Genomic DNA, 10,633 nt, shown 5'->3' with positions numbered 1-10,633 from the left:
AAAAAATACCAAAACCACATACCAGATCATAAATAAACTGTAATTTTCCACCATTATGAAGGACTTACTAGCTACGACTACAAGTGAAAAATCTCAATGAAAAATGTGTGGAAAATTGTGCGCCATCTGAAACCTCATTTATGTATTACTCAATGTTACAGATGTTTCTACCTTGCCGTATAGCTACCTATACAGTATATAGCTATAATCCCCTTTCTTGTCCCCTACTGTACAAAGTAAAACAACAAATGGGGGGATATAAATTCAGGATAGTGTTTTGCTGGATCTCAAATGGTGCACTTGTGCACTGCAGTGTTCATGTTTCAGTACATATGGCGTATTATAATTACGCACTGAAACACAGTGCCCGAAGTGCACAAGTGCACCATTTGAGACATAGAATTTGTGGACCCAACAGGCCCCATCAAACTCCTCTGCTGACATGCATCATTGCTAATCCTCCCAGGCAGCTGAAATGCATCAAATCAGCATAGAGATAAATAGCTGGACTAAACATGTTTTAACTTGCACCCAATAAGAAAGCCATGAAGCTCAGATCATGCTTACACCATGCATTCACAGTGCTTAGCCTACTGAGCCAGAGAGCAGACTGAACCAATTAGAGAGCATGTTGAGCTGGCCTCCTACAGAGCCTTCTCCTCTGGTGTCTGGAGGGTCCCTACAGCAGCAGGAAGTATACTGGTGCTGGCCCCAGAGCCTTCCAGTTTTATAAAGTTGCTTCATAATCTAGTGTGATACCTTACCTGAGGCCAGACTAGCATCTCCAGATGCCACACAGGCTCTGTGAAATCCAGCACAGCTGGTGAGCTCTCGTTAAATTTGTGCTCTAGGAGTACAATGAATCATTCCCTTTTTCCCCTCAGCTACATTTCAAATCCTTTGTCTTCTTGTGTAAAAAATATTAGAGTAAAACATAACGAAACAGTCTGATCAGTGGTATGTGTCAGTTACCTGGGTCCATTTTGACACAACTCATAGACCATGCAATTGCATTGTGCAGTTGGAACTGGAGGAAAGGTTTGTCATTATAATACCTCATTCCTCTACCATGTTGACAACACACAGAATTACTAAAAGGTAAATACTTCGTTTTGTTTGTTTTTCCTCAAAAATAGTGAGACATTTTCAGCCATAATTTGTTCTTTTCAGCTGACTGTCGGACTGGAATGTCGAGGGATGGTACACTGCCTTTAAAACACCGGGTCCTACATGGAGAATGCAGGCCTGCCTGCACACATGATGCTAAGGGGGGAGAGTGTACACTGTGTGCGCAGCGCCTGCATGCATGTGTTAAACTAGCAGGTATGGTGCCGGAAGACGGTGGAGACACAGCAGGGGCATGTCGCCACAGAAGTCCACACCAGCAGCAACCCCCAGCACATGTTCTGCAGCAAGGCTGGACTGGCCATCTGGCATAGCGGGCATTTCCCGGTGGGCCCTGCATCCTTGTGGTCCCTATTTTCAGAATTTTTTCCCCCTTACATTTCTGAAAATAGGGGCCCACGAGGGTGCGGGGCCCACCGGTGAATCAGTTCTGCACCGATAATTATGAGGGGCCCCTTCAAGCCAAAAGTGCCCGTGCCCTATTTCTCCCTCAGTCCTAGCACATGTTCTGCAGGCATTATGGGGTGCAGGGCACACTCGGGGGGCCATAACCACTTTTATCACCTGGCTTTAACCTGAGTTCTCAAGCCTTGACTTTACAAGACAAACCTTTAACCTGCACACTATACAGGGTACATCTCTGACATTTGGGAAGGCTATAGATTTATGAAGAAATTGGTAGGTTTCACAAGGGCTTGCTATATGCGCTGAGATGAGCAGAATGATTGTGAATGATTATTGCAAGGATAGATTAAAAAAAGAGTCATCCTTTTGTACTCTACATAACGGTAGCTAGTCTGCAGGCCCAGTGTTCGGAAGTGTTGTGTTGCTTGGGAATACTTTTACAAACTCCGCAAATTCGTTCTGGTTTCCAGATGGTGTAACATTCTGAGAATCCCAAGAATTCCACAGTATGTGGTTGGTTAAAATTATGAGCCTGTATCATGTTTGCCTTTCAATGAAGATTGTAGGTTTTTGTCCACACCTGAACACCTGTTTGAAGAGCATATTTGAGCATAATTATATGTGGCATTGCAACATGTCTGATCCAGTTGTCCCTGGATGTACAGTACTAGTATATCAGGTGACAAATGATGAATGGGCCCAAAAGGGAGACTGAGTTAGTGATTTATAACCACATCAACAAAAGCCGTACTAATAATATTAAAATTCCTCCAATCTCCCTGCGTGCTAACTTTGATTTCTTACTTCACCTCTTCACCTGAGCCTGAAACTTTACGTGCCCTTCCCAGGCTTCGGGTTTTAGTTTTATATGGAGCATGTCTCCACTGACCAGACAGAAAAGACATGTTGTAATTCACTGCTGTGACAGAAAGGATGTAAAACTGTGAATAGATGGTATAAAATGGCTCACCTTCTCCTGATCTCACAGAGACATTGTTAGCCTTTGCCCCTCCTGCCTTTTGGTTCGATAGCGGTGTCCCTTTAAGCTTTTTCCTCTGGTTTGTGAGCTCCTATTTCAAAATAGGTCTATAGATTCCCATAGCTGATGTGGGTTTCAAAATGTGCACAGAAATTAAAAGCCATTTTATCTGAGGAAACAGGGACAGTGTATATTCATTCACAAAATGACATAAATGCATGTGTATTCACTCCCCTGCTCCATCATTTTATTTTACATAACATCAAGCTGCCAACTTAATTATCACCGTACATTTTTTGATAAGCACTTAGTAGTTACTTATCACAATGTGATTAAAATCTTCATGAAGATGTGGCACATGGATACAGATGTGGCCATTACTGCCCTGCCACACAGGTCCTCCGAGAGAGGGCGCAAACGAATGTGTTGTCCAGGGCCCAGGGAGACAGAGGGCCCAGCATTGGGTCCCTATTACATTGTATATGTATTGGGTTGGGGGCCTTTCAGATGACTTTGTCCTGGGCCCAGCAAGAGCTGCCAGTGGCCCTGCTGCCACGGCAAGGTTTGCTTTGGTTGGTTGATTGATTGATTGATTGGTTGATTGGTTGGTGGATGTGGAAAATAATTTGCCACTGCATGAACTTCTCGTTCTTGGTCAGTGTGCTGTTAGTGGCATTGTGGTGTGGTGTGTCAAGCTGAATATATTTTGGTGATCGTGTGAGCAGACTTGGTTGAGGTCTGCGTTCTATGAATGTTGTTGTTTCTGCTACTGTTATTGTGGTTGTTGGTAGTTGTAGTAGCAGCGGCAGTGGGAGTAGTAATACTAATAGTAGTGACAGTTGTAATAGTAGCAGTAGCAATAGTAGCAGAAGAAGTATAATATATTAGTAACAGTAGTAGTAGTAATAGTAGTAGTATATAGAGTAGTAGTTAATGCCACCCCAAAAGCAGGGGCCTATACTACAAAGCTGGTTCAGGATAAGTTGAGTTAGCAGGCTCTTCTATTAGATGATTTACCTCTTAACTAAACCTTAACTTATCCTTAACCAACGTTGTAGTATAGGCCCCAGGAATTAAACACATTGGTGGTGTTTTAGCACCTAAATAAATAAATATATTGATTTACATATTTGTATTAAGTAATATGAAACATGTTTACCCACCTCATGGAATTTTTTCAAAACACACAACTCCGGCAAGCCAAAATTCGAAGCCCTGGCCTATACACTTATACATACGTAGGTCTTGTGATTTTTAGGGTGACTAAACAATATTACATTCATGAAAGGTGCCATAGATCTGCTACACCTGATGCATGGATGGATTGCAAGGAGGTGGTAAAATATAGAGGTAATCAGAAATATTAAGCATTAAATATCACTAAAAACCATCAGCACCGCACAATATCCCGCCCTATAGGTGATGGTCTACATACAATACATACCTGAGTCATGTGACCTTGGGGCTGATAGCTTCTTCTCACCTGTGACAGTACGTCCTCTGCTGTGATGTCATCTCCCGTAATGCCTGTGTGGGAAACGGAAATTAAGGACGATTAAACATTTAGCAAAAAACATGTAGTAGAAAAAAATAATATATTGGTAAAGCCCATTCCAGTGTAAGATTGTTAACCTTTGCATCCCTGCAACACACACCAGCCCACCAAAAGTTTTGGGTGTGTGCAGAGGAACGTTTCTGTATGTTTTCAAGTATAGCTATGTGATTGATGATCAAAAAACATGCACATGACTGACAATTAGGGTGGACCTGCAACCCATATGGTTCCTGGGGTTGATCCATCGTCAAGGTCAAGATGGCCCCATCCCTCCAATTTAAAAGGTGTCAAATCTCTCTCCAACCTCCAAAATGAAATGCTAGGTTAGGGCAAAAGTCTTCAGGCATGCACAGGTAACAACCCACTAATCAATCCTTCAAGTGATCCCTCCATTATGATCCTGACACTCCCCAGCGCCCGTGGTCATGTCCTACTACGTACAGCCTTGCCTCTCAGGCTTCCCTAATTTGAGGCCCCCATTGGTCAGTTCACCAAGTTCTTCAGAGGCTGGAGCCAATCCCTGCACAGAGAACAGGGAGCCAAAGACATATGACACTCATTTTTTTTGTTTTTTAATGATCAAGGCCTGACTTTAAAATGTTGCCACGCAGGGCTGGGTTGCACTGGGAAGCAGCAGTCGGGTGCAGAGAGCACATGTGACTTTAACCATTGGGAGATCCATCCAGAGGGGAACCAGCCACTGTTAGCTGCTCAGAGTTGGACCATCACTGCCAGGAGAGGTGAGTCTTCCAAGGGATCCCCATGTACTTCTCTCGTGTCAATTGTTTGTTCATCTATCATTTGCTGGGTACCTGTCAGATAATAGGTGTTGTCCTCAATGCATATAGAGTTTAACAGCACTTTTTTTCTAAAAAAGGATATAGGGACAAAATTGTATTGTCTTTTGGTGTAGTGCTGTGGTTTGATTAATGCAGCAACTAGTAATAGAGTTTATTTTAACTGTCAGTAAAGTAGAATCTGAATTCACAGAATGTATGTAGGCTACTCTTTGAGGTAACAGCACCTATAGGCCTACAAATTGGTTTGCACCTTTTCAGGTACAGAGCAGCAGTGATTTATTAACACATAGGAATGATGAGAGATGAAGTGATTTGACACAGGAGTGATGAGTGATAAAGTGATTTCAGAGGCTCACAGTGTTTAAATATCAGAGGACTGTGAGATATGGCAACATGAATGCGAGTTGAAGCTGTCTATCCAGCACAAGTTTGTCAGAGCTTAAAACTGACAACAAGCAGGAAGGTTGCGTTTAACTGGTCTACTGTAACTATTTAATGTAAACAGATGTGACCTTTTAAATGTCGACCAATGTTAAAGAGAAATGTGCTACGATTTCTTAAATTGATTAGAGTAGCACTTTCTACAGTGTACCTCACAGTTACACCATACAAATTCTTTATAGTCTTCTCTCTTTCTAGAGCAGGAGTGGGGAACCTTTTTCATTCAAGGGGCCACTTCGAATTCCTCCAAGAACCGTAAAAGTCCTCCAAGGGCCATACTATGAACACAAACCAAGACCCCCCCCCCCCATTTTAGGCCTATATTGAAGGCAGTCACCTTTAAAACAGAACTCACCTTCTCTAGTTCCCCTGAATATTCATTGTATTCATTGTATTGCAAATGTAATTTCAAAGATTCTTTTACAAAATATTATATTTCATGTGAACAGGGCTCTAAATCCTCTTTTTCCATCACCAGCCAAAATCGCTAGTAGATATTAATCTTACCAGCCAAACACACACTCACTAATGGGACAACGTGGCTGGTAAATGTACTTTTCCCACCAGCCACACTGAATTTTCGCTAGCATTAGGCCTGTTGGCAGGTGTTAATTTAGAGCACTGCATGTGAAGCTGCATAACATTAAAATTATATCAGGGGCCGGATAAAACGGGCCGTAAAGAAGTTCCCCACCCCTGTTCAAGAGTATGGAGTCTTGCTTGAACAAAGGGGTGATGAGTCAGAGGGTGCATCCCAATATGTGTCCTTGCCTCCTCCACTTGTGCTTGTCTCCTCGTCCCGCCTCCTGGCCCCTCCTCCGTGGAGAAAACGATAAAGTTTCCCAGCTGTCAGCCTAGCCACAACAACTTTTAAGGGACTGTTTTTCATTCACCATCCCAATTGCAAATGAGAAAAAGACTTTACAATTGAGCTTTTGCAAGATATTGAAATATAATGCTATTGTCAGTGATGTCATCATGACGAGAAGCGAGTGGAGGAGGCAAGTGGAGGAGCCAAGGTCACATATTGGGATGCACCCAGACAGAGAGGAAAACACAGTTCTGGGTTACCTGTCATGTGTTCCCTACTAGCAGTGTCCTGAGTTGATATCCAACAGGCTTGAAGCAGCCCAGCTGTCTTGTGAGTGGAACTATCCTTTGTGTTTTCAGGTGCTGCGGACTGTTACAATGGCCGCCACTGGAAGGATTCCAGCCATGTTTGCTGGAGTAGTGCTCACTGTTATTTTGCTGGCAGGTGAGACGAATTAAATTTTGATACATTCTCTTTTTTGTTACTTTTTACATTTTTAATGGTGAGGATATCCTCTGACATTTGGATTTTACGTATAGAATGTGATGGTGTTAAAGTTAGGGTTCTGTACATAAAAAAACCAACAACTGTATTTTGCTTAACTATAAATGCACCACAGTTCTGGGAGTGTGTAATGTAAATATCACCACACTGTTCATTATTGTGAAGTTTATTGTGTCTTTAATGGAGAAGGTTGCATTTGGCCTCCTCTAAAACCTTCCTCCATAGGGCTTCCAGAGAAGCAGCTGACGGTGCTCTTTCCCCTCAAGCGATTAACTTCTAAAGCAACATATACTGGTGGCACAAACGCACGCCACACATTATGTTACATGTACAGAGCATTTTTCCCCTCTATTTTATTTTACAACTGGGCACTAATGAGCACTGCCTTTGGGCATGGCGCCAGGCAGCCTTTGTAGTTTAACGGGTGTTACTTCCATAGGGCCTCAAAAAGACCCCCTCAGCCCTCACCCCTCCCCTCACTCTCTGCACCCCCCTCCCCCTCCCCTTCCAGACACACTCATATCTGGTCAGAAACGCCTGCAAGCACACAGCCTGCAGATTAATCTCTGGTGCATGGAACTGGTTGTTCAAGGGGGGCGGAAACAGGGCCGGTTCTAGGCAATTTGGTGCCCTAGGCGAGCACCAATCTTTCCTTTATGTGGAATTTGACATTGGCATTTTGTAAATATGGTGTCATACATCTGATCGAGCACATCTGATCTAGTACCATGTACCATATATACTGAGTGCTCATTAAATGTAAAATTTGATGCTTTATTTAGTTTAATATTGTAATTCTCTGGGCCTTGGTGCCCCCCAGGACATTTGGCGCCCTACCAACCGCCTAGTCTGCCTATGCCTAGCGCCGGCCCTGGCGGGACACAACTGTGCTTTAGTTCTAAGGGTATTATTAAGGGGATCAGCGGTTCTCTCCTGGCCTCTGTAATGTCACATCTGGTTCTTCATGGTGCACATTCTGACTTCTCTTTTTAATACCCCCACATGTGCACAGACTACTTGCAGGCAGGACCAATGGCCGTTAAACACACAGAAGGTAAAAATAAATGACATGTTTCAGTTGTTAATGACCTGCAACACGTGTTATGCTTTCAAAACCACTAACGGCATAACGCAATGATCATTTTGTTTGACAGTGTCTGTAAAAGTTCAGCTGTTAATTGCCTAAACGCCACACACTTGTTGATGGTGGTAAATCAGTCAAATGGTCCAAAACTATAAAAACAAATCATGCAGCCAATAACAAATACAGTCACACACGTGAAAACCTTTGTAATTAATTGGCAATAGATCAATATTAGTGACAAACTAACAAATTGTTCTTGTTTATTTGTCCACATATCGGTCCTGACTATATTGTGTGTGTATGTGACAGATAAAGCATTGGCTCGCAGCAAGAGGAGTCCCTACTACAAGGCTATGCCAGACTTCTGGGGCTGGTACAAGTACTTCACTGAAACCAACAACCAGGAGGCAGTAAGTGTGCTAGTTCTATAGGCCGGCCTTCAATGTGCTGCAAGTCCTTCCAAATTTTACTGTATAGGCTCGTCTTAAAACATGTGAGAGTTTATTTGCAAAACGGTGTATCTCCATTTTGTAGAATTGTTGGGAAATTGACATTTTGGTATTGGGCATTCCATTGTATTGCATTGCAAAATGCATGTTTTATAGGTTGAAAAAGTATGTTCTCAAAACATTTGAATGGCAAGAATTCACACATAGGTGATATGCCTTCTGAGCAGTCATTTCCAATAATAAAATGCAAAAGTCAAAATTGGTGGATACACCGTTTTGCAAACAAACTCTGTACTCTACTCTCTCCCAGATTTTAAGCATCTGTCTTTGTCCATTATCAGGTTGAGGACCTGGATCGGCTGTACCTCACATACATGCAGAACAAGCACAGGAACGAGGAGGGTGCCTTCGGCGCCTACATGACCCACCTGAGCGAGGTCTACAAGTCCTGTGCAAACTCCGATGACCCTGACTGCATTGCCGAGGCCACCAGCAAACCCAAGGCCAAGCTGGTCATGCCTCTTCCCCTCAGAGACGCCAAGTTGCTGGTGTGCAACCCATACATTGACCCCTACTGCCTCTTCCCAGGTGCCCCCAAGGCTGCAGCTGAGGCTGAAGAAGAAGCCGAGGAGGCCCCGGCCCCGGCCCATGTCCCCGCGCCATTCTTCCACCCGCTGTTGCCCCTGCCCTACAAGGCCCCCGTGCCCCTCCCCCTGCCCCTGAAAACCCCGGCGGGCATCTTCTACTACGCGCCCCCCGTGGAGCCCTTCCTGTCCAAGGAGCAGAAGGCAGAGCTGCTGAAGATCTGCAACCCCGCCGACGTGGAGTGCCTGCAGTACCACCTGCGCTCCGCCTACGGCTACAACCCCATCGCGCCCGTGCCCTCCTACAGCGCCCTGGGCTGTGACCCGGCCAAGGACCCCTACTGCTGGCCACGCCTGGTGCACAAGGCTCCCTCCGGATTCTTCCACCTGTACCCGGTGTGCGACCCCGAGACCGACCCCTTCTGCGCCATGCCTGCCTCTCCTCCCGCTGCCCTCACGGACGCCGCCAAGCCGGCCGGGGAGCAGGCGTGCCACCCGCTCTTCGACAAGGGCTGCAACCCCCTGACCGCCACCAAGCTGGCCAGCCCCAACAAGCCCGTCATGGAGTTCATGCCTCAGGATGAGCCCGCCGAGGAGCCCATCGTCTGCAACCGTCGCCTGGACCCGGGCTGCATCCTGGCCGCGGCCGCTGCCCTCAAGAGGCCGCCTCCTCCACCCGCTCCCCGCTTCCAGACGCGCCACCGCCTCGGCGTCCGTGGCAAGACCAAGGACGGCCACGAGTGCTTCATGCATTACGACAAGGACTGCACGCCTCTGACCGCCGCGGACAAGGAGGCCAAGCCAGAGGAGGCCAAGCCCAAGGAGGACTGCCACCCCTTCGACCCCAGCTGCGGGAAGTTCGCACAGCCGTCCACTGGCGCAAAGGCCATCAGCGGCAAGGCCAAGAACGGCATCATCGAGCCCGACCCCGACTGTGACCCGGAGATGGACTACAACTGCCGCCTGCGCCGTGCTGAGGAGCCCAATGATGCCCCTGCTGCCGCCCCCGCGGAAGAGGAGCCCCATGCCGATGCCCCCGCTGCTGCGCCAGAGCACCCACAGTTTGAAGACTTCATGAGGCCATACATGGGCCACCAGAAGAAGTAATGCCAAGGGCGGGCAGCAAACCCACCATCACTGCAAGCTGAATAGCCATGAGCCAGAGACGGCCTATGTGTCTCACACATGCGCACTCTCAAACATACAAAAGAGATTGCTAACATATTGGGTTTTTCAAAACTCAACTGGATTTTTTTTCTATTACACTGCATTACAATACAACTTTACTACTTGCTGTGAATGAGAAACTCGTTGTAGATTATTTTGCGGGACAGCAAATCAACTGAAGTTTCTGGGACACAATATTTGAATAAAACATTTTTTTTTAGTAATTAAAATGTGTATTTTGGATAGAGAATAAGTAGCATAATTCTGCTTTCCAGCTGTATTTGAGTCATCCTGTGTTGTAAATTGTATTTGTAAGATGTTTTTGTAAGTTTTTGTTTTGACACTTAAGTCCTCACATAGCAATTAAGGAATATTTAATTGTCCATCACCTTGTAAAAGGATGCATTGCATACAACGTGGAGTGCTGTCCTGTTCTCTTTATTTTATATATGGATACACACAATATATTTTACAACTATACTGTTTTATTTTCTTTTTCAATAAACACTAAGACAACATCATATTTGAATACTCTCATTTTTATCATTCAAACATATTCACTGGATCAAAGCACTGCAAAGCGTTACACGGATCGAGCAAGCTTCACCCAACAGATTTTTCTTCTTTTTAGGGTGCTGACTGCTGACCAAATTATTATAAGGTGGCACCCGGCATTTGACTTTTTTATTTTATTACACAGGCACGTTTTGAAGGCAGAATGCCGAAAGT

General features: G+C 45.1%; 1 protein-coding gene across 1 annotated transcript; it reads left to right on the top strand.

Annotated features, from left to right (window-relative positions):
* Positions 1 to 4,489: 4,489 nt before the first annotated feature.
* On the top strand, positions 4,490 to 9,844 carry and2 (actinodin2). The gene is made up of 4 exons (XM_063219954.1): positions 4,490 to 4,546; positions 6,476 to 6,560; positions 8,014 to 8,114; positions 8,495 to 9,844. Exons 1-4 carry the CDS (start codon positions 4,490 to 4,492, stop codon positions 9,842 to 9,844), a joined length of 1,593 nt encoding a protein of 530 aa, XP_063076024.1.
* Positions 9,845 to 10,633: the final 789 nt, after the last annotated feature.

The sequence above is a fragment of the Engraulis encrasicolus genome, chromosome 16, assembly GCF_034702125.1.
Source record: "Engraulis encrasicolus isolate BLACKSEA-1 chromosome 16, IST_EnEncr_1.0, whole genome shotgun sequence".
Lineage (NCBI taxonomy): Eukaryota > Metazoa > Chordata > Actinopteri > Clupeiformes > Engraulidae > Engraulis > Engraulis encrasicolus.
This window is presented reverse-complemented; position numbering and strand designations above follow the sequence as displayed.